This window comes from Neltuma alba, unplaced genomic scaffold (genome assembly GCF_004799145.2).
Source record: "Neltuma alba isolate B1F8T4 unplaced genomic scaffold, ASM479914v2 tig00012883_pilon, whole genome shotgun sequence".
Taxonomy (NCBI): Eukaryota; Viridiplantae; Streptophyta; class Magnoliopsida; order Fabales; family Fabaceae; genus Neltuma; species Neltuma alba.
Genome location: NW_021637259.1, coordinates 1 through 27,466, shown reverse-complemented (window position 1 = coordinate 27,466; position 27,466 = coordinate 1). Strand labels below are relative to the sequence as shown.

General features: G+C 34.9%; 4 protein-coding genes across 4 annotated transcripts; 2 read left to right on the top strand and 2 right to left on the bottom strand.

The window, feature by feature from the left end:
* The first annotated feature begins 98 nt into the window (after positions 1 to 98).
* On the top strand, positions 99 to 10,175 carry LOC114732172 (paired amphipathic helix protein Sin3-like 2). The gene is made up of 22 exons (XM_028919457.1): positions 99 to 118; positions 514 to 708; positions 804 to 984; positions 1,070 to 1,168; positions 1,892 to 2,065; positions 2,177 to 2,354; positions 2,983 to 3,119; positions 3,939 to 4,014; positions 4,096 to 4,125; positions 4,389 to 4,582; positions 4,672 to 4,826; positions 5,036 to 5,163; positions 5,275 to 5,529; positions 5,840 to 6,098; positions 6,208 to 6,466; positions 6,617 to 7,198; positions 7,277 to 7,377; positions 7,480 to 7,618; positions 7,705 to 7,857; positions 8,037 to 8,194; positions 8,493 to 8,592; positions 10,107 to 10,175. The coding sequence occupies exons 1-22, from the start codon at positions 99 to 101 to the stop codon at positions 10,173 to 10,175; spliced, it is 3,642 nt and encodes a 1,213-aa protein (XP_028775290.1).
* On the bottom strand, positions 10,098 to 12,942 carry LOC114732170 (uncharacterized). The gene is made up of 5 exons (XM_028919456.1): positions 12,432 to 12,942; positions 12,071 to 12,332; positions 10,995 to 11,093; positions 10,658 to 10,872; positions 10,098 to 10,560 (listed from the first exon to the last, which is right to left on the bottom strand). The coding sequence occupies exons 1-5, from the start codon at positions 12,863 to 12,865 to the stop codon at positions 10,485 to 10,487; spliced, it is 1,086 nt and encodes a 361-aa protein (XP_028775289.1). The 5' UTR covers positions 12,866 to 12,942; the 3' UTR covers positions 10,098 to 10,484.
* Positions 12,943 to 15,075: 2,133 nt separating this feature from the next.
* Positions 15,076 to 18,417, bottom strand: LOC114732167 (E2F transcription factor-like E2FF). The gene is made up of 11 exons (XM_028919453.1): positions 18,253 to 18,417; positions 18,082 to 18,149; positions 17,869 to 17,921; positions 17,675 to 17,752; positions 17,538 to 17,588; positions 17,211 to 17,283; positions 16,947 to 17,017; positions 16,784 to 16,856; positions 16,609 to 16,670; positions 16,105 to 16,501; positions 15,076 to 15,474 (listed from the first exon to the last, which is right to left on the bottom strand). Exons 1-10 carry the CDS (start codon positions 18,336 to 18,338, stop codon positions 16,106 to 16,108), a joined length of 1,011 nt encoding a protein of 336 aa, XP_028775286.1. The 5' UTR covers positions 18,339 to 18,417; the 3' UTR covers positions 15,076 to 15,474; position 16,105.
* Positions 18,418 to 25,177: 6,760 nt separating this feature from the next.
* Positions 25,178 to 27,459, top strand: LOC114732168 (alpha-mannosidase 2-like; the record flags this gene model as incomplete). Its single annotated transcript, XM_028919454.1, has 5 exons — positions 25,178 to 25,377; positions 25,452 to 25,734; positions 26,094 to 26,243; positions 26,534 to 26,566; positions 26,929 to 27,459. Coding segments are annotated over exons 1-5 (1,197 nt in total), but the record flags the coding sequence as incomplete, so codon positions are not given.
* Between the last annotated feature and the right edge of the window lie 7 nt (positions 27,460 to 27,466).

Genomic DNA, 27,466 nt, shown 5'->3' with positions numbered 1-27,466 from the left:
CTTTTTGACTTGAAATCTTGAGCACTATTAATTCCCACGTACGCTATAGGCTCCTTCTCAGTTCTCAGGCTTCAATAGCTAACTTCTTTGATACCAAGATGAGGAGAACAAATGACTCGTAAGTTCTGATTCTTGTTTTTGATATGCCTCATAAGTTCTGATTCTGACTCTTTCTTGAATTGTTCGTTCCTCTTTATTTGCTTCTCTAAACCAAAAGAATTCGGCGAGCATTTCTCGCCACGGTCTTGGCTTTCGGTACCTCAACGATGAATTAGAACATGCCCGGCATTAAGAGTGTTGAGATGATACTAATGATATGAAGTTCCTTCAAGTTTCCGTGAGGTTTTTCTACTCAGATTATGTACTTCGAGCCCTCCATTCGCAGCATTAGATCATTGGACATTTGTTAATAAATTTGATTACTTCTTGTCATATATACAAATATAACGTCTCGTTCAACGGCGAGTTACTCTTATTCTGTTATCTGAATATACCTTTGCATGCTGTGTGAAGCAATGGTCAATCCCGTGACCATGGAGGAGGCGGAGATGGCGGTGGTAGTATAAGAGGAGAAGGAGGAGCTTCTTTGCGGAATTTGACTATGACCCACGCCTTATCCTATTTAGCGGTAATGAAACAAATCTTTCAGAACCAAACAGAAAAATATTATATGTTCCAGGCGATCTTGATAGATTTCAAGGCTCACAGGTAAACTCTGCACACCTTGGATAATTTGTCATAATATTTTTTTAACTTAAAGGAGTTACAACTTATAAGTATCAGTCTGTTTGCTCTTTTGGCAGGATTGACACTGCTAGTTTTAGAGAAAGGGTGAAGGAACTAATCAAAGGGCATAGCGTTTTGATTTCTGGATTCAATGCCTTCATGCCCAAAGGCTATGAGATAACGCCTGATGAGGATGGAGCTCCTCCAAAGAAAGTGGTTGACTTTTATGAAGCTCGGGATTTTATACGCAAGATGAGGGTGGGTTATAAAGTTCAGTCTGAGTTGATGCTTCGCCAAAGTTGTTGGTTATTATCACTTTGATTGATAGGTTTTGCTCTTCCAGGAACGATTTCAAAATGATGATCATGGATACCAATCATTCAAGGACATTATGAATATGTTCCGCTCAGGGAGGAAAGATGTAACTGAGGTCTACGCGGAGGTAAATGAATGTTCTTTTTGATTTTAGACACCCTTTGTAGGAATATTTTGTTGTCCAAAAGAACTTTAATTTCATGACGGACATTGTATTGATAGCCTTTCTTTGGCTACCAATATGAAAGATTCATTTGGCACTAAGAGTGGAAAGCAATGGAATGGAAAAAACACACAATTCAATGAAGGAAAATGAACCTCAAACCGCTACTTTCAGAAAGTTGAAAAATGGATTGGTAAATATTCTGCAGAGAGGATAAGAAGAAATTGCTTTCTTCATTCATTCCAAACGTCCGCTAAAACCCATCTAATTAACTTCCAAGACAGTTATATAATCATCAAACAGTCCTTTTACAAGCCTGCTTACGAAAGGGTAAAACAATTAGCTCAACCAATCAATTACTTAATTGATCGCTAAATTATTTTAAACCTGCTCTCATAACATGCACAGATTTTGGTGCCCTGTCATGAAACATTCTGTTCAAAAGAAATTTGATGCTATAAAATGTACCGGTAGCTTTTTTCTCTAGCTATCAATGTAGAAATATAATAATTTACTTGCAGTGCAATCATACAACTATCAATAGTCCTTTCATTAGTCAACCCTTGAAAGTATAAACAGTCAACCCAAAAAAAATAAAAAAACACTCGCTAAACAAATTGCTACATTCTTTTTAAGCCAGCTTCCATGATATGTACTAAATTTTTTGAAATAATTTTATGCCTTTAGGTTTCTTCCCTTCTTGACAACCATCCTGACTTACTTGAGGAGTTCACCAGATTTGTGCCAAATTATTTTACACCACCTTCTATACAGCGTGCAGCATATGGTCAAAATTTAGTTCAGTGTTTTAACGAGCAGAATTCTGCCACAGCCATTAAGCAGCAATTGCAACTGGACAAGGCAATTTTATGAGCTTTCAACTGATTGGATTAGTATTTTTTTTCCGCTCTCTTTCTTTACTGAATTTTATAAGCTTTTTGCTGATTACTTTAGAAACTACCATCTTTACAGCAACCTCATCAACGAGATAAACTTATTTCTTCTCATGATCACAATCTCAGCATTCATTCATCTAAGCTGAATGATGGCAAAGTAATGAGTAAAGAGCACAAGAAGCAGGTTGAGCAAAGCGGGGATAGGAAAATTAATGACCGGAATGATAGAGAACCTGATCTTTCTAACAAAAGGGGTAAAATGTCGTCAATTCTGCATTACTGGTACTGTGGGTCAGTGTTGAGGTTGAGTTGATATTTATATATTTCTATGTGCTTCAAATATTAAAGCAATCACCATAGAGGAAAATAAAAAAGGAGAACGGAAGTGCAGATTGCATGCACTGCCCAAATCAGTGCAATCGCTTAGATTAATTCACCTCAATAGACACGGGTAAATGTGTATGTAGGTTGATTGTTATGAAATTATTAATATGGTTTACTTGATATTTTCTTCTTGTCACTTCTTGATCTCTTCTTTTTGAAAGGCTTGAGAGATAAATAGACCTCATCCTTTATATATTTGTTTTGGTATGTAATTCAGAATCTAATGGCTTCTTTGCCCACTCAGTTTTTTTTTTTTTTTAATTCCCTAGATACATGTTTTCAATCTTTAAAATATACAATAAAATTGGAAGCAGAGGGAGGAGGGAATCGAACCTGTATCACCACAATATCCCTTTTAAAGTTTGAAAAAAGGAAACCCTGCATCTCATGAGATTGTAATAACTGCAAGCATTCCATACGTTACTTTTAATGTTTGAGAATGTTAAGTTCATTGTGACCTGTATAGTTTTGTAACCTGTTGATTTGACTTCATACTAGGCATGTATGACCAAGCATTTGGTTTCTGTGAGAAAGTTAAGGAGAGGTTGGGCAGCTCAGATGACCACCAGGCGTTCTTGAAGTGCCTTCATATGTTCAGCAGTGGAATACTAAATAGGCATGATTTAAATGATTTGGTATGTGATACCGTCTTGCTTTTGTGAATCACATACTTAAAAATTCATACCAGAGCACATCTGTGTGTTTCAATATTCTTGATAAGATCAATCTGCTTTAGTTTCACTGCTCTTAATTTTCAACAATTGAGAGGGCTTCACTGGTAGTTGTACTCCACAGTTTTGGTAGCATTTCCCATCTATTAGCCCTTTTCTCCTGATAACAGATGTTACTAGAATAACAAAATTTCAGTCTATATTATTTTAATTTCTGTTTTATATGTCTAACATCAGACATTATGCATATTTCGATTCTATGCTACACCTTTTTTTTGCCAAAGATACTATGCTGCGCTTGGATGCCTATAGTTTTGTAAGATCCTAATGCTAGTCAGCGGTTTCACAGCCTGGTTTATAATGCATAAATACAAATAATTTCTAACAGTTACCAGTCCTTTATTCCCCAAATAAAAAAAAAAAACCAGTTACTAGGGTGAAGACTGATGTATAGAAATGATAGAAAAGAGAGGGAATCAGGGAGAAAGAGAGAGACACAGAAGGAAATAGGGAGATAGAAAGACAGACGAGAGTGGTTCAAATCTATTATATCAAAAGTTGATTACAATAACCCCTCTTATGCCCTTTTATAGTCCATAATCCCTAATACCCCATTAACCAACTTCCCTTTCATCTATTTATTACATACATTAACCTCTAGGCCATCTGAACAGTACACTAAAATATATAATTCCATCAAGAGCCCAGGGATATCTTATTGATGATCAAACTTTTTGTTCAGCTCGAGCTTCAATGGTTTCTAATGACGCTTTCTGAATTCAGGTAGTCACTTCACTTGGAAAGTATCCTGATCTTATGGATGAATTCGATGACGTCGTGGACCAATGTGAAAATATTGGTGATTGTTTTTCGACTTTCTTGCTATTTATGATCTAATTCCTTAAGTTGAAGGATGTACCTGACATAATTTTCCTTGCAGATGGGTTCCTTGCCAATGCCATAAGTAAAAGTACGTCCAAATATCATACAACTTAATTATCCTCCTTACACTCTCTATTTTTTGCCGTTTCCCTTTACCTTAAGGAGGTTAGCAGTTATATTCAAGGACCGAGTTCTTTGTATGATTTTATTTTCAATGATCTTTTCAATATTTTTTCTTTTGAAGATTCATCAAGATACTTATGTCATTGAATTTCCTGGAGTTGTTCTAAATGGTTTTCCTAACCTTTTCTTATGGACCAAAACTGATGCTGCAAGAGTTGTTCGTTCCAGAATCATCTGGTAGTGATGGTCAATTATTCAGATCATCGAAGTTGGAAGATAAAGATAGAGACCAGAAGCGTGAGGTGCATATGCCTAAAGAGAGGGAAGAAAACCATGAGAAATACATGGGGATGTCAATTCATGAACTTGACCCCAGCGATTGTGAACATTGTAATCCCAGCTACCGGCATCTTCCTAGAGATGTACAGTACTTTTAGATTCTTCTTTCTTGCATGGCCTCGTTAACATATTGCGCCTTTGCGAATATAGTTCGTTTTATTTACTATTGCAGCATCCAATTCCTATTCCTAGTCGGAGATCCAAGCTTGATGCTGAAGTATTGAATGATCACTGGCTATCTGTAACTTCAGGAAGTGAGGATTACTCTTTCAAACATATGCTTAGGAATCAGTATGAAAGAAGCTTGTTCAAATGTGAAGATGACCAGTACAACTCTTGTCTTTTTTATCTTTAGTTCTTTTATCTCATTATTCTGGCTTCGCAATTCCTTTTTCTTCAAGTTGACAAGATTTTCTTATGATATTAAATATCCTCCCTGCCTTCTCAAACTAGTATTCATTTTCAATTTCTTTTCGTTTGCCATCAGTTAGAATATTTTTATGAGGCAAATGATGACGGTATTAAATCCAATGTAGATTTGAGCTGGACTTGTTAATAGAGCGTGTGAGGTCAACTGCTAAACGTACAGAGGAGTTATATAATAGCATTATTGGAAACAAAATTAATATTGAGGGTCCAATCCATATTGAAGAATACTTTAGTGGTATGCATTGAAATCGTCTTAATTCAAAATGTTAATTTGAAGCCTTCTATTTCTTATAACTGTTAGAGCATTATGATAGATTGATTCTGTCAAGTGGTATTCATATTTCAGTTTTACATTTAAAATGCATTGAGCGTCTGTATGGTGACTATGGTCTTGAAGCTATGGAGGCATTACGTAAGAATCCTATTGTTGCTTTGCCTGTGATGTTGAGTCGACTAAAGCAGAAACGAAAGGAGTGGAAGAAGTGTCGTTCAGAATTCAACAAGGTCTGGGCTGAAATTTATGCTGAAAACTACTACAAATCACTTGACCATCGTAGCTTCTATTTCAAGCAACAAGACTCGAAGAAGCTGAACCCAAAAGGCAAGTGACTTTTTAATGGAGGTTGAAAATAGATTGGAATATTTGATAATAATTACTTGAAAATTAAGAATTATGGTAAGTATATGAGACAGGATTCTAGAATAAGATAAGATTAATGTCACATAAGACATCTTTCAGGCCAAAAAAAAAAAATCACACAAGGCATTCATCAGGTACAAAAGTCTTAATGGTCTTCTGCATCTGCTAGAATTTCAGTACTGATCTTGCTAAGAGCTTACAATTTCATTTCAAGCTCTTGATATTTTTCACGTTTCAGTTGCTTTTACACCGTCTTTAATTAAATGCACAGCTTTGGTGGCTGAGATCAAAGAAATCAAAGAGAAGCAGCAGAAACAGGAGTGGCCTCAGGTCACTGCCGCTGATAAACTATCTCCCATTCCGCATATACAATTTGAATTTTCAGATGTTGGGATTCATGAAGACCTATATAAACTCGTTTGCTATGCATGTAAAGTGATCATTGCTAATAAAGGGTTGTTAAATAAAATGTTGAGAGTCTGGACTACCTTCTTGGAGCCGATGCTTGGTGTTCCTTCTCGGTCTGATAGGTTAGTACTTAGTAGCTGTCGAGAATAGGAGAGATGGGCATTATGTTCCCAGTTTTGTCGCATCACACGTTGGATGCCCTGAAGTTGACGCTTTATTAATGAATTCTAGGCAACCGAAATCCGATAAAACTAATGGTAGAGAGACTGAAGCAAAGAAATTTTGCCAGATTTGCTTTGAGTGTGGTGATAAAGAAGCTGGATCTGGTGACGGTCGCCCTTGTAAAGATAATGCTCTGATGGAGAGAGGGCCAAAAAATGTAGATGGTAATGCTAAAGCCTTTGACTTTAGTAAACAATTCGCCCATGATGCACAAAACGATCATGACTCTGTAGCCAAGTCTCAAATTGGTGATTTATCTGTGGTGGAGGTAAGGGACTACTTAACAGTGATAATGATCCAATCATAACCAACTTTTGCACGATCATTTGCCCCTATTTTCACTTCTGCTTTCATTTGAATCAAAGGGTTTCTTTTTCAATTGGTATTAACGTGTCTGTCTGTTAACTTGATACTTCAGAATTGTGACGGGGCAACCCCAGATCTTTTGGCCAATGGAGTTCCTATTCAAAGCAATGACTTTGCTGGGCACTGCCAAACTGGAAAGGAAGAGACTGAACTATCTTCCTCGCTAAATGGTGATTCTGAAGAGGATAACTGTGTTGGCAATGGAGATGGGAACGTGCAGGTAACGCCCAGCTTAGAACGCAATGCAAGAAGAAAATATCGATCAAGAAATGGGGAGGAAGAATGCCCTCTGGAGGTTGGGATTCATAACGATGCAGATGTCGAGGACAAGGACATTGAAAATGCTTCTGAAGGTGGTGAAGATGTCTCAGGTGGGGAGTTTGCTGATCACCAGTGCCCTCAGGAAGAGCATGAGGGGCAGGGAGATATGGAACACGATGATATTGATGATAAAGCTGAAGTTGAGAGAATGTGTAACGCACAATCTGATTCAGATGGCTCATTGATAGACAGGTCCTTTTTGTCTGCGAAAACTCTTACAAAGTATGTGTCGCCAGTTTTAGTAGAAGAAAGAAGAGAATCCAGGGTTATCTATGGAAATGATGATTTCTATGTGCTTTTCAGGCTTCACCATGTAAGGACAGGTTATTAGTGTTTAATGTCGCATTTTGTTCATTGGTGAAGTAGTTAGCAAACTCTTTGATCTTGGCAGATTTTGTATGAAAGGATCTTATCAGCAAAAACAAATTCAATGAATGATGAAATGAAGCGTAGAATTGCAAAGGATGCTAATTCTCCAGATCCATATTCAAGGTATTTATAGACATCTTGTATTATTTATTTAAAAAAAGAAAATTGAAAGAACAGAAACCAGTGCTTAAGGCTCCTGAATTGGTCGTGTTATTTTTCATCTAGATTTATGGATGCACTTTACAATTTACTTGATGGATCTGTTGACCATGCAAAGTTTGAAGATGAATGCCAAGAAATTATTGGAAACCAGTCATACATGTTATTCACATTGGACAAGTTGATCCATAAGTTGGTTAAACAGGTATGTTTGTCTCTTATTCTGTCTTGTTTTTCACTTATGACTTGTTTTACTCCTAAGGTTCTGAACGTTCTTTTCTTTTCCTGCAGCTTCAAGTGGTTGCAAATGTTGAAATAAATAATATACTTCTTCAATTGTTAGAGTACCAAAATTCTCAGAAACCCGAGAGGCAAACTCATTCAGCGTATCTTGCGAATGCACGGGTGATCCTCCCGGAGGAGAATATATATCGCCTGGAATGTGTAAGTCCTATGAGACCATGTTTCCCCTCTCCAACCACTTGGGGGGGGGGGGGGGGAAGAAAACAAGAGAAAGAAAAGGAAGAACAAGAAGATTCATAGATAGAAACAATGTATGTTCATTTTTAAATGAATTACTATAGTGCTATTTAACTTTGTTTGCCAATCTGGTCTTATTGCAGTCATCGGGCCCCTCCAAACTGTTCATCTGGCTAATGGACAGCACCAATGAAATGCCAACAGGGTTTACCCTTGATCCAAATTTTGCTGATTATCGTTACAACGATTTTCTATCAGTCTTTCCCGTCAAAGAGGAACCCCATGGTTTTGTGCTACGAAGGTATAGATGCTGCAGAGTCTAATATATATATTTGGTAAAATTTACCTTTTCCTGATGATGGAAACAAAGCCATCAAAACTTTATCTTATTTCGATTTTTTCCTTCCTTTCTGGTTATAATGACATTATGGAGGTTTAAATCTAAGACGTGCTGCCAAATGATTCAAAGCCCTCAAAATAACCCTGCCCTTAGTGGCTTATGTCCCAGATATGTTGTGTCCAGAATATACCAAATAACTCTAGTTTGCTAATTGAAGGGTGTGTTGTAAGATGCTCTCAATTAATAATGATGTGTGCAGGAACATGCGCAAACATGGTGCTTCAGACGAGTTTCCAGATATGGAGGGTGTTATAATGATCAACAATTTGGAGCATGTTATAGCTTGCAACTCAATCAAGGTATATAATTACTTTTCTATGATTGTTGGTGTTCCATTTTGAATTTTTGATGGTTTAATTATTAATACTTTATTTATAAATATTATCATTTTTTTTCCTCCGAGAATGTTATTCATCTTATTTTACCATGCTCCGGGAGATGGTTACAGTTCCTTACACAAATTATGTTAGATTGCTTGAAGGTTTCATTAGCATTCTGGTATGTTTTTTCCAGTCATTTAGAAGGGTCTCGTTTGCAGATAAAGTACGTTGCGTTCACAGAAGACGTCTTCTATCGTCCCCGAAATAAGCGAAGAACATCGTCCAAACATAACAAAGGTAGAGTAGAGAGACTCCACAGGTTTTTATCAAACTGTGAGGGAACAGCTCCACCGTAAAGACCAGCTACAAGGTTGCATGGAGGGCCTACTTGAGACTGCTCCAAGGTTATAAAGTGGCTTTACTCGCTGCCTAACATCTGTCTGTAAAACAGTAGCCAAATGCTCAGCCTCATGGAAATTTTCACATGAACACGGAGGAAGACAGTAGATAAGGCGTTGTACTGGTATATACGTAGGGTCTTTTGGGTGTCTTTTCTGTCAACCCATTTTGTGCTCCTCTTTTTTTTTTTTTTTGGTGGGGGAGGGGGTTTCATAATTTCTGCCTCTCCTTCGTACTCATAGACAGAAATTGTTTTCCCTTTCGGCATCCTTTGAATTTTTTTTGGGACCTTTCTAAGTATACAGGACAAATAAAAATATTATCAAATGATTTTTTTTAATTCTAAAATATTTTTTAACTTATTGTTTTTTTTGTAAAGCAACATCTCTAGATGACGGGGGAAAAAAGTTGTGGGAAGTGGTAACACAAATCTTCATAAAAAGTACGCTACAAAGTCACCCAAAAAAAAAAAAAAAAACTATCCGTTCTCTTGATGGCTATGTGGTTTGGAAGGGGAAAAATTGAAAGTGAGTTTTATGCGTAGTTATGAGTCTCGTACATAACTATATTCTTTTCAAATGTCTTGTCAAAGTAACGGGTTCGCGGGGGACGGTGGTGGACAGGATGTGAATTTTGAGCATCTAATTCCAATGGCCTCTTATCAAGTATTCATGCTTATTCTAAAAAGTTGAAATATTTATTAATATAAACAATTTATTTTTGATAGGTTAATACTTTGAAGATTCACATTATTGCCTATGTTTTTCTTTAAGAAAATTAAAATTTAATGTTGATAAAAAAATCATATTTAACAATAGCAGCTATAATATTTAAATCATACGAATTAAATTTAAACACGACACGCACGTTCTAAATTTTTAACAAGGTACATCATGAAGAACATACAAATAGTCTATATTTTGCGGAAGAATGTTAGGTGAATTTTACCCATCGGATTAGTCCATTATTAAATTAAATTTTATTTATTTATTTCCATGCCATTCTCAGGTTGAAACAAGGCCTTAGCAAATCTAGTCAACGTTTTTCGCGGAGTAAAAGGGCATTAATGCCGATGCAATGTTTGATTTGGGCAGCATAGACTACCACTCCAGGAGAAGTTTGACCATAACACCCCCCAAACGACGGAGGAGGTCTATGCCTGAACGATACGCGTATTGGGAATGTAAAACACACAGCCTTCACAAGATAGGGATTGGGAGGCCAAATGAAGGCATGCTATTTTGGTGCACCATGGGAAATTTCACAAACAGATGGCAGGGGCTCTACTTCATTCGGCCAAGATGGGTAACCAAACCCTTACGAAATGGTGTCCATTATAGTAAATCAGGATGTGAGTGATCAGACCAAGGAAGGGCGAGCAATTATTCCCATTTTTCTTTCATTGAAGAACATTAATGTTATAATAGAAAATTTGAAGAGGAAGGAAAAGAATATACATGCTTTTACCTTCTCTACAGCAGCCCAACAGCACAGCTTAGATGCAATCTGTTCTCCAAGCCTCTTAAACGATGACCCAATAACATACACCTGCCAATGGAAAGAAAATATCAAGAAACACGCGTCCCAGAAGGACTTTACTTGACTAAAGAAAATATATTAGATGGGTGATATGAGAAGTACTAACCAGAAAAGCAACTTTGCTAGATAATCGCGAGATGTGTCTACTGTATCACAAACTTCATCATAGCCATCCGGCTGATTATCTGAATTTCTTCCAACTGATAGTTCCATAAAATTTGGGTTAGCATCATCTGAAAAGAATCCCCTCAAAATGTTTTGAACAAGTCGCTGAATTATGTCTTCCACTTCTACTGACGAAGGCCGAGACAGCTCAGTCACCTGTCAAGACGAGAGATTCAGCGCTTACTAGAGAGAACAAGGGAGGGGGGGATGTTTGCTCTGGCTGGTCTCCAGTTTCAAGGACAAAAATTGGTTGAGCGGAAGAGATTTTGAGTCCTTACCATATCAGGATCCAGAGACCGTAGATACTCCAATAAATCATTCCTGTTCCCTCTGTCATGTTCTATTTGTATTATTTCGTGATTCTGGGATTTTAATTCCTGCAGAAAAACACCATATCATATCACCTTAGAATGCAAACCTCAAAGCTTTGTGCCTCTAAATAGCCTTAAATGAGTAATCAAACTCTTTAATTTGGGATAGGAGATTTTAGGCTACAACAGGGTGATGCTTCAGTCATAGGTAATTCAAACGAAGGATCTGGTCATTCCTTGAGCAAGTTGAAGACGGCGTAATTAGATTACAAGGCCATTGCAAAGCACTTCATGCTAAAAAAATGTATAGTGCATATCTGCGGAGTTTTCAGTCCGGTATTTCAAGGGAAAAAAATGAAGCAAAAGCTCTAAAAGCATTAGGGAAAAAGAAATCAAGAAAAATACATAACTTTCATCAAAATCAGATAAAAAAAATTACAATGGCATATAGAACAGACAAGAGCATCTACTTAAAAATCAATAGATGAAAATAACTTGCGCTACTTCAGAGTTGCAAAAGGCATAAGGAATGTGGCAGCAAGCCCATTAGAAGTGAGCAGACAATGGATACGGTTCATTGTTTCAATGATAAATTTTCAAGGTTGTGAACGCAAATCTCATCATTATTCGTTCAATTTTGGAACAGCCTTCTAACTCAAAGAATACAAGCATATCTTTGAAAATATATGACATGAACTTGAAAACTGCAAAGGTTCGTATTTGAATCATGACTTGGAGTTAAATGACTTGCAGTACGGCAGGAAGATAGCATCTAAAGAAAGAATTGAGTTTTGAGGTAGTTGAAGGTTAAACTACGAGCGCAAATTATTTTTAGAATAACTAGTATACACATAAAAGCATACTAGGATCATGCAATTGAGAAGTCTAAAATTCATTGAACTGAAGTCTTCCGTTGTAATAACTCCAAATTAACCAGGCATATTATCAACCAGAATAAGGACATTCATGTCGGGCACTATAATGTCAAAAGCAAACAATCATTGCATTAAATTTGTGAACCAAAGAGAAAAATTACGACTTACTTTTTCTGCCAATGTTAACTCGGACTGCAACTTCTGAATGTAAGTCAGAGATTCAGGAGACAAATCTGCGAACAAACGAGGGCTACAGCACTCGGGGTCTTTGCACGGCAAATCAGAACCAAATTCAGTTTCCCTATCTTCACCACCTTGCTGCCCCGAGACGTCCGTCTCCGTTGGACAATTGGACTCCTTTCTATCATGAGAGGTTATATCGAAATTTCTCATTAACGACATCCTATACTCAGCATTCCACAGAGTATACCTAAAACCAAAGCAAACGAATCATTTATCATAAAAGGTTCATTCACCATTAAACGCCAGTAGGAAAACATAATAGCTGTAATCCAAAAGAAAATAATACCCGGTGATGATGGATGAGACAAGAAGGCGGTCAAGAGGACGCTTTGAAACCGTAATGCTAACGGAAAATTGATCGGACGGTAGCAAACCTAACATCGTAGAAATGGTTTGTTTCATGGAATCCCTGGCGGAATTGGAAACACCTTTGGAGATAACGGATGCGTCGAGAGGCTCAATTCGCATGAGCATGTTCTCTATGACAGTGAACCCACGATCAAAAGATTTCTGAGTCGAAACAAAGTCGTCGGACACGCCTCCGCCATCAACGCCGGAGATTAAGCAGCGAACTACAGATGCAGAATAAGCTAAACGACGGCGCCTGAGAGAGACGGAAAAGGAATGAAGAAGAGAAGGGGCCGGCTTGGTGGGGTGAAAAGGGTTGGGTGAAAGGTCATTGATGCGAGAGAGGATGAAAGCTCTGGCTGAGACCGCCATGAAGAAGCTCGAGCTGTTGAAAATAATGTGTGTGCGCGCGCGCGCCCGAGTCTATATGTCTCGCGCCTCCGACCACGCTGAATCTGGCCTTCATCCTAGCCCATCAATTTTGTTTACGTAGTTGTTCTGTTTGATTAAGGAAATGCCCTGCCCGTTTGACGGAATTACGCATCTGTATTTTAATTTCAATTGAACAAATAAATCTGTACTAATAAATAACAAATAATATTGTTTTATATTACTTCCGGTCCTTAATATAAGATCATGTTTGACTTTTATTTTGGTACTAAATATAAGACCTAATCCACTTTGTCTCTCGTATTTATATATATTTTTTCAAAATATCCCTTCTAATAATAAAAGTTTTAGTCAATACACTTAATTAGTAAGGATATTTTAGGAAAGACAATACCTATTTAAGACAAATAACTAACTCAACTTACTTTCTTAATCTCCTCAAATTAGTCAATTGGCCTTTATAATTAGAATCAGAGGTAGTATAAAAAATTATGTGACGTAGATAAAATTATGTGAAAACTTAGCACGGGTGCTGGTGACCCTAGGTCCCTCGCAGCCGGTAGTCGCCTTTCAAAAACTACTAGTATAAAATTTGGTTAAAAATCATATAGATATATTCTTCCGATCTTTAATATAAAATTCATTTAACTAATTTGATTAGATTAAGAAAGTTAGGTAAGTTAGTTAATTATAAGAAATGTGACATGTTTTTCCTAAAATACTATAATCATCTTTCTTAATATCCCTCTTTCTTTTTTACTTGCTTATAGTTGAGAAAGTATTTATAGGGATAATTTAAAAAATTGATAAATATGATAAATGAGTTTTATATTTAGGATCAAAACCAACTCAACAATTGAGTCTTATATTAAGGATCGGAAGAGTAGCATATAATTGAAAAAAATGCATAGACCTAACTAAATTTAGTTGGAAAAAAAAATAAAGTTAAACTAATATGATCAGATAAAGAAATTATAAAAATTTAATTAAAAATCATGTGAAACTGAAAAAAAGCTTAAGAATAATTTAATGATATTAAGGGATTTTTAGTATTGTGTGACACTTTCAAAAACCAAAAGATAAGACACGTAGGAAAGGCAATCCAAATTAAATTGAGGTCTAAGCATGGGATTGGGGGAAATGGTGAATCTGAAAAATTTTATTCAGTAGTGACAGCGGTCAGCGAGCCAGAAATGGCTCGAAAACAAAATCGCATGAGTGGAGGATAGGATAGAGCAGACCATAGGATAGAAGTTAGTGAGGACTCGCGAGCGGGCCATGTAGAAGGGACCTAGTGGTGGGCGTGCCGATTGGAGGATCTTGGCGGCTTAACACCACAAATACCCTCAGATTCTTCTATAACTAGACGTCCCTCCCTCATCGCCCATGTTCATGAATGGTGACCCTATTTCCTATCTCCAACTAAATACCCTTTTAATTTCAGGTTCTCGTGCCTCACATCTAATTCTGTCCTAACAAACAACGCCTATCCCTTTTGATGACTGCCTTTCACTATGGATGTCACACTTCTGTTCGTTTATATCACTAAAGTGATATAGTATTTCCAATATTAATATAAGAATTTATTTAATTTTTATTTTAAATTCTAAATATAAAATCTTAATCTATTTTACTTCGCATATTTATCTATTTTTTAAAAATAATTTTTATAATAATCATAATTCTAACTAATATATTTGATTAATAAAGATATTTAAAAAAAACAACATATTTATTACAAATAATCAACTTAACTGATTTTTTTTAATCTACTCAAATTATTCAACTAGTTTTTATATTAAAAACCAAAAATAATAACCAAAAGAAAAATAGACAATCTTCATATTTTAGTTATTTAAATTTATTGTGAACAAGAATTTAAAAAGTAAGATAAATTATACCCACATCTATATACAAACATAAAAACATAATCTATACACGTGCTATATTCATGAAAAAAAAATATTTAAAAAAATAAAACTAATAAAATGATTTAATATTGCATTTAGATTATACAATTGTTCCTTGATGTTTAATATTTTTCATGATTGATAAATAGTATAAATCATTATAAATTTTGTTATGCAAATACACCTCCCTTGTCCTGCATATAAAACTCATTTTATAACATAAATTACACTACAAAATAAGTCTTATATTTAGAACCGAATTACACTACAAAATAAATCCTATATTTAGAACTGGAAGAATATATTGATATTGATGATTATGTGTGCCCCCTATCTCATGAAGTTACCATAGAGGCAATTCTGTGCACAAACGATAGAGCGTGGGAGAAATTAATGTTAACAGTCAGAGGGCAATTCTCGGACCTCTTGAGAAATCAGAAAACATGCAATACAACAAATGCTCTCACTCTTTTCATTGAGGAAAAAATGAACACGTATATTTCACTCTGGGGACTACTGTGAAAAGGAGACAGTTAGAAAGAAAATTCACCCCCACTGGATCAAGACATCTCCTGCCGCACTGCTGCTTCAACAGGCTACGCATCCACGTAATGAGCAAAGAGGCTGCTCACTATCACAGCCGTCACACTATCAACAAACTTATCCTTTACAATTGGGTCACTGCAATGGTTTAGATCATAAGGAGTCATATAACATGCAGAACGACAGACTTTGATAGTTTCACATTCACTAGTATTCCCACTATATTCATCGTAAGTTTATAACCGTAAGTTGAATTCTATGCGTATAGTGTCAGTAGTTTCCAAAAAAAACTGAGACCTGAACAATGAGACAGAATAGTGTAACTAACAAGAGAATATGACACCAACAATTCAACAATACAACCGCTACTAACACGCAAGTGAAAGTGGATGCGTGTCGTGATTCTTCAAGTGAAATGAGATACAAAATTTCAAGTCAAACAGAAGCACAACTCAGGTGAACAGCTCATTATCGACTTTCAACATCACCTTTGTCCAGGATGGAATGAGCAAGTATTTCCCAGTGCTAGGGTTTAAGGGACAGCAGACTTCTAACCACATAAACCGAGTTTACAGGATACTTTCACCTCTTCTTTCTTAGACCTCAGTGAATAAGAGCATGTGAAAGAATAGACCAGCCCAGTCAACAAGTACTGGCTTTAATTTGAGCACGCAATAAGACCCCCCCTTCCATCATATAATCAAATTAATTATGCAAGGTACAGTTTTAGATCTTAATGACCCTTAGAATATAACATTTAAAATTCACCTTAGTTGTGATACTCTCGGCGATATTTAGAACTCATTGTCTCCATGTCATGAACCTGTCCCATGCGTCTGTGCTCTGGATCTTCTCTTCTAAACTTGACAGGAGCAAAAGGGCCAAAGTCTATGGCCTTCGAACTGCATTTAGGGGGCTGCTCCAGAGTTTTACATCTGTATTCATTTTCCAAATCATCTTGTTTTTTATGCACTGGCACAACCTTTCCATGGGACTGCGAATCCATTGAAGAGTCTGTTTTATTTCTCTTCAGACTGTAATTTGTAATTTCCGCACCAAACACTCTCTTCCTGGATGCACTTTGATCCAACATGCCATCAGATTCTCTACTGGCTTTCCCTCCCAACCACCTATATGCTGTTTTCCTATACTCAGGATGATTCGTCTGCACATATTTGTTTGTTCGTTTTTTTTTTTTTAAAAAAGAAAAATTAGGCTCACTTTTATCGAATTTTAGGAGCTTAAGAAATATTTGTAGGCTATTTGTTTTACCTTCTCGATCAGATTGATTGATGAGAGGACATTCGCTATGTCATATAAACGCCTGACTTTTGCTGCATAACCATATAAGAAGATAAAAGTGATAACGTCATTCATTTCGTCCTTCCTCAAGTTGACAATATAATGTGAGAATCACTCTTAAGGGTGTAAGCGTGGAGTCAATTACTTCTCAAGGCAGTTGAATTCTGGGCATCACCCGGCATTACCTTTGCAGCATCTTCAAGCAAGATAATTTCAACCTGAAGGAAGTGATAGCAGTGCCAAACCAATCATAAAACTGCACAAACAAAAATTCAGAACATGATACATGCAAAAGAAATATCACATACATCTGAACAGAGGAAGAGCTTTATGAAATTCTCGGTCAAAAGTGCCATAGATTTGTCTCTTCTGCAGCCGTCTATAACAGGAATGATCTATATAAGTCATTGCCAAAAGAATGGCAGCAAAAATAAGAGAAATGATCTCGCACTGTCATTGACCAATCTACAACGGGGAATTTGAGGCATATTTTACAGCAAGGACGAGATATAAAATGTTAATGATTGATTTTGCAACCTATCGTGTGAGAATAGGGAGGAAGAAGACGTTACCAGTTTTGCGCAATGCCGCTGCCAAAGGACCAGTTTTAGTTTCAGAGCCACCGCTTTCTTTGTTCTTTGATGTCTGATATGTTTAACTCAGAGTCACTAAAAATTCCAAAATGATAGTATGAAAAGAAAGAAACATGTAAATGCAAGATTAAAACCCAACCCATTCCATCAAGTGTCCCAAAAGAAAGTTTCTAAGATTCAGCTATTTCAAAAACTAGCTCTTTAGCTTCGCCTCCTCGTGTGTATACCAGTGAAAGTATGGCTAATTTGTCATCAACGGAGCACCCTTAAAACACTCAAATGACCAAACTAAAATATCAAACTTACTTCAGCTGACCTGCAGTAGGATGCATCAAATTTTTCTCTCATACCTTCCTCCTGTGTGCATAATATAGCGCAGGTCACCTCCGAGTTATCAGGTTCAAACAAAATAACTCATGAGAAGGAAGAAAACGTCTGCTTACCTTAAGCTCGTTCAAAGCTCGAGGAATTTCTCTGAAACCTTTCCATAGGTACAGATTTTTCCCTTTTCTTGCGACAATCTAGAGATTTTTTTTTTTTTGGAAAACAAAACAATAAACTAAGTGATTCAAAACCCAAAAAAAAAGAAAAGAAAGAAAGGATCATGTTTTTAAGTAAATCATAAAACCCCGCTTACTCCAACGCTCTCCAATATGTTCACTACATCATACATGCGGCGACGCTGAACTCCTGGAAATTCAAGTGAGTGGTTAATATCAGAATCGGGATCTCGGAAAAAGCAGGACCGATTCGACTGTCCGAATTTCCATCTTGCAACTTCAAAGCAGCTAAGAAAAATTCAAGGAAAAATGGAAACAAAGGAGGAGCAAAAGCAAGTAAAGGCGTAAACCTAGTTGGGAAGCAGCATCGTCAAGTCCAATCGTCCCAATACCTTCCCGATTATATAACTTGAGGAAGCTGAATGCAAAGAAATCATCTTCAAATTAACATAAAAAGATGTATAAATCCGAAAAAGACAATATTCAAACCCAGTGAATCCGTCAGTTGAAAAGGGGTTTACTTAGAGCTGAGTAATCCAAGTGACTTGTCTTTCCGAGAGTAGATCTGCGGGGTGGAATCAAATTCTTGAGGAACAGGCGAAGACATATCCAAGAAAGAGTGGAACAAGAGGCTAGCTGAAAGAGATCCCTCGAACGACGCAGTCAGAATAGCGGGAGTAAAAAGGGGTGGGAAAGCAGTGGCTTGGCGGGCTTCGAATTTGGAAAGCGTGGCTTTGGAACTAGGGTTCAGAGTTCTGATTCTAAATTCTAAAACGAAAGAGACCGAGTGGCCTCACCCGTATATTATGGAATAGGAGCGCTATCGTCATGGACGTCGCGGGAGTTCAAATTCACATAAATGGCGCCATTGCTTCTGTTGCCTCTCAGATGCTGATGAGGGAATTATTTACAATTTCACCGTATTTCGTAAAATTTTGCAGGGTTTCATTTTATTCTTCAATTTTAAATTTTTTTGTCTAATTTGGTTAAAATAATTACCAGACAATTAAAATTGGAACAAAACTGTTGAAAAGGAGCAGTATGTGTGCAAAGGGAAAACTTTTTTTCGGGGACAAATTCCACGCACATCATCTTCGTAGGAATGGAATCATAGTATTGAATTCATGTGAAGCTGCGTTATTGCAAGAGAATAAAAAATCTAGATACTACTGCTTTTTTGGATTTTGGCATGATTATGATTTTTATAATTGTTCACAATAAAGTGCTGGCTATCTTATACTGTTTCCGGTCTTTAATATAAGAGATAATTGACTAATTTGTATAAATTGAAGAAACTAGTTAAATTAATTATTTATAATAAATATGTATTATTGTCCTAAAATATTCTTATTAATCAAGTGTATTGGGTAGAACTAGGGCTGTGCAAAAACCCGGTGGTCCGGTATGGTCCAGTCCAACCCGAGCAAACCCGGTCCAGTCCGGTCCAAAAAAAATTAGCCCGAAACAAGACTGGACCAGACTGGACCGGACTAGTCTCATCGGGCTGGACTGGACTAAGGACTGACCCCTCAGACTAGTTAGTCCAGTCCAGTCTAGTCCGGTTTTTTTTAATTATTATTTATATAATTTTAATTTGGTTTAATTTTTCTAGATAAGTTTTTTGTCTATTCAAATAATCAAGATTTATTTATTAACTTCCTAAGTAATGAGCATGCGTATATATTTTCTATAATATAAGATCTATATTAATGAGGATTAATTAATAAAACATGACATTATTGGGAAATTGAAAGAGAATGATTAAATTTGATGAACTTTGGATTAAAATATGTACAAAATTTTATATAATAAGTTACAATCTTGTCTCCTATTGAAGGAAAAAAATTTAAAAAAAAAAATAAATTTAGGTCCTAGACTGCCTGGACCAGTCCAGACAGTCCAGAGGACCAAGTCCAGTCCAACCCGACCTCGGGTTGGTATTGGACTGGACCAGACCTCGGGCTGTCTTTTTCAGCCCGAGGTCTTTACTGGACCAGACTTCGGGTTGATAACAAACCCGATCCAGTCTGGTCCATGCACACCCCTAGGTAGAACTATCATTATTATAAAAACTATTTAAAAAAATAGATAAATATGAGAGACAAAGTAAATTAAGATCTTATATTTAGGACTAAAATAAAAATCAAACAAAATCTTATATTAAAAATATGAGATAGTAATATAATGCCTTCTTCAGCTTGCACTGCCCTTACCAATTCTTTCTTCTCGTATGGTTTAACTGCATGGGACATTCCTTTGGTTTTCTTTTGGCTAATAACCACATCAGACACTTAAAACCCCGAATTTTCCCCAACTTCAGTAAGGCAGTGGTAAAAAAAAGATGATGATATTAGGGCGCGTTTGGATTCCAATTCAAGCGTCCAAATTGAATTTGGGAGAACTTAATTTATCTTCCAACCATGTTTGACTATTTTGAAGCTATTGTTTTACAAACTGAAATTGTCTCCAAAACCTAATTTAAACAATACCACCCAGAATTAGATTTGCAGATTTAAATACGTTTCACGAGTTTTAATGTGCCATTTGCGAAGAAGAAAATTATTGGCTTTGCCAAATACCGTGCATTTTGAGGCAGTCGAACTGGGGAAAAGCCACCATCGAGATATTTTCATAGATTGTCACAAATAGAGGCTAACATAAATTGAAGTTTGCAAGATAAAGTTTGGATAAATCTTACTATTAATGTGAGCACTTTATTGGTGACGATTTGCAAGTGTTTTTTTTTTTGTTCCTTACAAGTTTCTGGAACCTAATTCACTATAAACTTTTTAATTTATAAAAAGAAGTTAAAGTTTGGGTGAAAGTAGCAATAATAAACTACTCTTCATATTCTATTTAAGGTCTGTTTGGATGACCCTCAAAACCATGGTTTGGGAGGCAAAACCATGGTTTTGGTGAGATATCACCCAAACAGCATTAATTTTGGGCCAATAATCTAAAACCATGGTTTGGGCCAAAACCATGGTTTTGGAATCCAAAACCATGGTTTCAGGAGAAGTGAATTCATTATGCTTCTGGTTCAAATTGGAGAGATGATTGTGCCTGTCAGAGTAGATCTCAACAATAATATGACTTTAACATTTCTCAATTATTTTTTTATAAACATATTTAACCTTATATCTTATAAACATATATACACATATTAATTATTTATTAATTATATTATCTTATGTATTATTAATTATGTTAGTAAAAAATATATTATTAACAATTTTATTCCTTCAAATTAAAATATATCATAAAATTTATCTTTTATATAATTATCATATTAACTTATGTTTTTTTAGTAATTTGTATATATAAAAAGTACTTTGGATAACAACTATCCAAACACTCTCACTTCTCAGAATTACTTTTTTACAAAATATATTCTTCACAGAATTTATTCTTCCCAGAATCTATTCTCCAAAAGCTATTATCTAAACCATGGTTTGGTTTCATCCAAGCACACCCTTATATGGTAGCAAGAGAAGCAATTTTTCATCATTTATAAATTTGAGAGAACATTTTTATATAAATATACAATTTTATCATTTATTTAATATTGTATTGACTCTGTTCTAATATAATATAATATATAATAAATAGGAATAAAATTGGAAAGTTATTAAATTTTAAATGAGAGTTAATGAAATTTAAGATTTTTCTTATTTTGTATAAAACATGTTGGAAATGATTTATAAATAAGGTAAGAAAGCACAATGTTTTTTTTTTTTTGCCAACAGGGACTTGAATCTACATTAATGTTCGAACTAATGATTTCAAAGCTGAAATTTCAATTAAAGTTTGGGTGAAAATAAATTGGTATAAGATGATTTATATTTGGACATCAAGAAAAAAATTGACTCGTGATTTTTTTTTTTTTTTAACCAGCAAATTGACTCCAGAATTTAACTCACCACAACCCCGAAAGCTAATAAAACAGGCGTTTGAATGAACTTAAACTGGACTCTGGGAAGTATTTAGATAGGAAGTTTTAATGATATATAAACATCCTTTGATTTGACTATTGGAGCCGCTCTTATATTGGCATAACAAGCTTTTATTTAGTTCAAATGAATTTTAATTTATATTTGTGTTCATTCATTTATATATTTAATTAATTATTTATAATGTGTTTTCAAATTTATTTACAATGTGTTTTCAAATTTTTTCGTAACAAATTTTTTATTTTATAATTTCACAAATAAACTATTTATATTTTATCATAATAATTTTATGTATTTTTTTAAACTCTTATCACATTAAAAACATAAAATTTCAAACACTACTATTCAATAAAATTTATGTCATTTTCAGTCATTTTATAATTAAATTTATTTTTCTATTAATCATCTAAACAATTTTTAACCTTTTCAATTGGTTTTTTAAAAACATTTATCTAAACATATCTTAACTGACTTTTACTCTAACTTTAGTTATAAAAATAAGTTACACTAGAAGTCAGTTTTATTTAATATCAATCCAAACATATCGCTCCTATGTTGCTGCTGAGAGGGTGCTACGGCGCACCTTTAAAATTCTGGAATGCGCCGGAGTCAATCTAACGGGCTGTCTGTGTCCAGTTAATTATTTCCATTGAAAATGATTTCACGATAAAAATCCTCTTAATATGTAAAGTTAATACTAGTACGAAAAATTTAATATATATATTTAAAAAATAAAGTAGATTAAAATTTTATTTGAAGACCAAAATAAATTTTTGCAACTCTCTAAATAAAAATATTCTCTCATCGTTACCAAAAAGTTAACAGACTCGCCCATGGCTGTGATTTTTTTTTTTGTGGCAGAGTACCATTTGACTAATTTTAGAAGAGCAAAAAATTATTGAGTTGATTATTTATAATAAATAAATATTATTTTTTATATAATACATTTACTAATCATGTATATTAACTAAAACTACTATTTAATGAAATCTTTCACATGTACAACTATTATAAGGATTATTTTGAAAAAAATAGATAAATATAAAAAAATAGATTAGAGTCTTATATTTAAGAAAATTAAAAATCAAACTAACTCCTATATTAAAGATTGGAGGTAGTATTACGTAAAAAGACACGTGGCCAAAAAAAAAATACACTTAGATATCTAGATTATATATATAAATATTATCTATGGTGAGTGAGGAATTTACTCATTTATCGAATCGATGTGGCGCTAGACCCACGTTAGCTAAAACTGTGTGTAATACGGTATTACCTTTATGGTTCTAATTTTATATCGGTTTAATATAATTTTTTGTCTATAAAATCTGAGTTTAGTGTTTCAAATTTCAAACCTAAAACATTAATCCTTAAATTTATAATCAATCTTAAAATGTTAACATCTGAAAATATAATTGTGTTAAAATTCATTGAAGTGTCACAAACAGAATTAAATTAGTGATGTGAAATTATTAGATACTATCTCCGGTCCTAATTATAAGAGTCAGTTGACTAATTTGAGAAGATTAAAGAAGTAAGTTGAGTTAGTTATTTGTCCTAAATAAGTGTTGTCTTTTTTAAAATATCTTTGCTAATCAAGTGTATTGGCGAGAACTATTATTGTTAAAATGACTATTTTGGGGAAAAAAATAAATATGAGAGACAAAGTGGATTGGAATCTTATATTTAGAATCAAAATAAAAGTCAAACAGGATTTTATAATAAAGACCGGAGGTAGTAATACCTAATTAGATTTTGAGTGGATAAAAAAATAAAATAATAGGGCATTTGCCACTAACCACTTTTGTTCCCACCCGGCCAAGTCAACTCCGACAAACCTAGTGCAAGTCCTTCTCCGACTTTGCCATTTTTCTTGGTTGGTTCCACGATTTAGCCTTTTCTTTTTCCTTGTTATTTGTTTGAGAAATTTGAGATTTCTTTTTGTATAATTTTTTTTGCGCTCCATTTTAAGGACATGTTTTTTTATCTACATAATATTTAATTAGATGCTATTTAGTGAGTCTATATCACAATTTTAATGTCATTTATGACAGTATAGTCAATTTTAATACCATTAAATACTAATGTTTTAAGGCAGATTAAATTTAAGAGGATTAAAACTATATGCTTAAAATTTGAGAATTACATTTAAAATAGGACTAAAGTTCATGGACGAAAAATTGTATTAACACAATTGGTCAAAAGTTATGAATAAAATATTTTATCAATGATATTCTTTTTGTCCTTAATATAAGACTTATTTAATTAATTTGATTAGATTAAAAAAGTTATAAAAGCTAGTTAAATATAAGAAATATGATATGTTTTTTTTCTAAAACACCATAATCATTTTTTTAATACTTTTTCTCCCCCTTCTACTTGATTATAATTGAGAAAGTATATATAAGAGCAATTTAAAAAAAAACGATAAAATGATAAATATGTCTTACATTTAGGATCAAAGTCAACTTAATAATTAGGTTCTATATTAAAAATCAGGAGAGTATAAAATTAACACGTACTCAGAGTATTAGTAAGGATTCTTTCTTTTATGTGTGTGTGTGTGTAAAGAGTGTTAGTAAGGATTACAAAATCCATACTTCAGTTTGCATGTGAAATCGATATTATACGACCTGTCTAGCCACCCGCTAATACCCGAAGAGCAGCTCTGAATATCAATTTTCCTTTTTTTTTTGGTGATTTTCTTTTCCTTTTTTGTTTTTGTTTTTAGCCATTGACGTTGATGATTCCTTAATAATAGAATAAAACATAGTTTTGGGCACAAGAACCTTTGGAAATTGGAATTGGAATTCTTTTTTTTTTTTAACCTTGGAAGTGTAATTCTATTTGACCTGCTTGAATAACATTACACTAACTAATTTTTATTCTAATTTTAGTTTACAAAAATCAGTTAGAATAAAAATTAATTTTATCACTATTAATCCAAACACACATTTATTTGGTAACTCCGTTTCACTCGTAATTAGACGGAAGCTTGCGGTATGTAAGCATAAAAGTATATACTTCTCCGATCCTTAATATATGACTCAATTGTTGAGTTAGTTTTGGTTCTGAATATAAGACTCATTTTTTATATTTATCAATTTTCTTTTAATTACCTATATAGATACTCCCTTAACCATAATCAAGTAGAAGAGGAAAATAGGGTATTAAGGAAGATGACTATGGTATTTTAAAAAAAACGTGTCATATTTTTTATAATTGACTAACTTACTTAACTTTTTAATCTAATCAAATTAATTAAATAGATCTTATATTAAAATCCGAAAAAGTATATACACATACATATAATATAGAGATGTGAGAGAGAGAGAGAGAGCGCAAAACACCTTTTCTTAAAATACATAAAAAGGGAAGAAGAGTAATCTTTTTCCCCTCCCTCCATCTTCTTCCAACAAATCTGATATGATCACAGGTACAAACCGAAGTAGAAACTAGCATTTTCCGAAGCTTTTATTGTTCGTGGCATAAACTCATGCCCTTCTCTTCCTACATTAACCACGCAAGGCGTGGAACCTGGGTTCAATCTGTGCTTCCATCGTCTTCAAACCCCAAATCCAAGCTTCAACCTAGAAAGGCACGCAGGCGAGCCGCTGTCAAAGATTTCTTCCTTGCTAATTTCTTCACGATTGGCCTTATTTCTTGCCTCCTTTTCTTTATATTCGTTCTCATTCGGTTTGGGGTCCCCAGACCTGTCGCTTCTCACTTCAGATACCGCGCATCTCGTTACCGGAAAAATGTTAACGGAGATCAATATTGGCTAACCGCGGGAACTATTCCCATTTGGCTGCTAGTGTCGACATCACGACCAAAGACTTGTATGATAAGATTGAATTTCTGGATGTGGATGGTGGGGCTTGGAAGCAAGGTTGGAAAGTATCCTATACAGGGAACGAGTGGGATTCCGAAAAATTGAAGGTTTTCGTGGTACCCCATTCCCACAATGATCCCGGTTGGAAGCTGACTGTGGAGGAGTACTATGAACTGAAATCTCGTCATATACTTGATACCATTGTGGAAACACTTTCAAAGGTAAAATCTAATCACTCTTCTTGTTCTTTTTTTCTTTTGAGTTTTCTTTTTCCGTTTGTGTATGAGTTTGAAGGAGGGGCGTGAATTTTCTTGATCACATTAGTTAACTTACCGCTTCAAAGTTGCACTACGGGTAAAGGTGCGCTGTATGAGATAACAAAAATTAAAAATGCCGTTAACCTTGTTTCCCTCACAGTTGAGTCGTTCACGTATCCTTGAGTATATTTTAAATGCAGGGGAAACTTTCGAGTTTAGGCCTGTCCGCTGGTTAGATTGTTTTTGGACTTCTGTTAATAGTATTATTAGGCATCAACCTTGAACTATCATATGGACTGAATTATTGAGAGCCGGATGTGCAGGATAATCGTCGCAAGTTCATTTGGGAAGAAATGTCTTACTTAGAGAGATGGTTTAGGGATGCAGCCGATGAAATGAAGGAAGCATTCATCAATTTAGTGAAAAATGGACAATTAGAAATTGTTGGAGGTGGCTGGGTGATGAACGATGAGGTAATGCTGTAACTCCAGAATTTTTTTTTTTTTACCAGAAAGGAGATGCTCATACATGGGTGAAAAATTAAATTGAGACCTTTCTTAAAGTTTACAAAACGGAGGCTATTTGGCATTTGAGTTTATCCTTCTGTTAATGAAATTCGTTTTCTACAATTGTACTCATGTTTGGAATATTTTTTCAATGTTACCTTACAAATATTCCCTGTTCATGAAGTTTGCCTGCGCTGGATCCAATGGTATGTTTGTGAAAATTTGGCTCATGTTTAATTTTTTTCCCCTTCATGCAGGCAAATTCTCACTACTTTGCTATAATTGAACAGGTATGCCTAAGGCTTTCTCTATGCTAACCCTTGGCTGCATTGCTTTTCGGGTTTTCTTGAAATTGTTTTGCCTCACGGTTTATGTTGGATAGTAAAATGATCTTGAGAATTCCTATTGACACATTTTGTCTTGCATGCCTTGGAAATGATTTCTTCCCCCCCCCCCCCCCTTAGCAGTTGGAAATGATTCCCCCCCCCCAGCAGTATAGTAAAATTTTTGTATGGAAAAATGTTTTTTCCTGAGAATACTAGAAATGACACATTGAAATTTGATTATATATTTCATCAGGAGTTTATATGAGAAACTGTTATTAATACATGTTTAGTCTTTTTTGTCTTTATTTTGGACAATTTTGTATCAGATGACAGAAGGAAACTCATGGTTGAATGAAACCGTTGGGTTTGTTCCCAAAAATTCCTGGGCCATAGATCCATTTGGTTACTCATCTACCATGGCATATATTCTACGACGTATGGGTTTTGACAACATGCTTATCCAAAGGACCCATTATGAGCTGAAGAAGGAACTTGCATGGCATAAAAATTTAGAATATACATGGCGTCAAAGCTGGGATGCTGAGGAAAGTACTGATATATTTGTCCATATGATGCCCTTTTATTCATATGATATACCCCATACATGTGGTCCAGAGCCTGCTATATGCTGTCAGTTTGACTTTGCACGCACAAGGGGTTCTATCTATGAACTATGTCCATGGGGACAGTACCCTGTAGAGGTCACCCGGGAAAATGTTCAGGAGAGGGCACTTAAATTACTGGACCAATACAGGAAGAAATCTACTTTATACCGAACAAATACTCTTCTTGTTCCTCTTGGAGATGATTTTCGCTATGTTAGCACTGACGAAGCTGAAGCCCAATTTAGAAATTACCAATTGT

Bases quoted from the DNA above. Each gene is read 5' to 3' on its own strand.
- LOC114732172 (XM_028919457.1), top strand. From the start codon at position 99: ATGAGGAGAACAAATGACTC. The intron at 4,583-4,671 runs GTACAGTACTTT...TTACTATTGCAG, and splicing joins ACCGGCATCTTCCTAGAGAT to CATCCAATTCCTATTCCTAG. The intron at 5,530-5,839 runs GCAAGTGACTTT...TTAAATGCACAG, and splicing joins GAAGAAGCTGAACCCAAAAG to CTTTGGTGGCTGAGATCAAA.
- LOC114732170 (XM_028919456.1), bottom strand. From the start codon at position 12,865: ATGGCGGTCTCAGCCAGAGCTTTCATCCTCTCTCGCATCAATGACCTT. The intron at 11,094-12,070 runs GTAAGTCGTAAT...GTTTTTCTGCAG, and splicing joins AGTTAACATTGGCAGAAAAA to GAATTAAAATCCCAGAATCA. The intron at 10,561-10,657 runs GTTAGTACTTCT...TTCCATTGGCAG, and splicing joins CTAGCAAAGTTGCTTTTCTG to GTGTATGTTATTGGGTCATC.
- LOC114732167 (XM_028919453.1), bottom strand. From the start codon at position 18,338: ATGTCTTCGCCTGTTCCTCAAGAATTTGATTCCACCCCGCAGATCTAC. The intron at 17,922-18,081 runs GTTTACGCCTTT...TTGAATTTCCAG, and splicing joins CGATGCTGCTTCCCAACTAG to GAGTTCAGCGTCGCCGCATG. The intron at 16,671-16,783 runs GTAATTGACTCC...ATGGTTATGCAG, and splicing joins GAATTCAACTGCCTTGAGAA to CAAAAGTCAGGCGTTTATAT.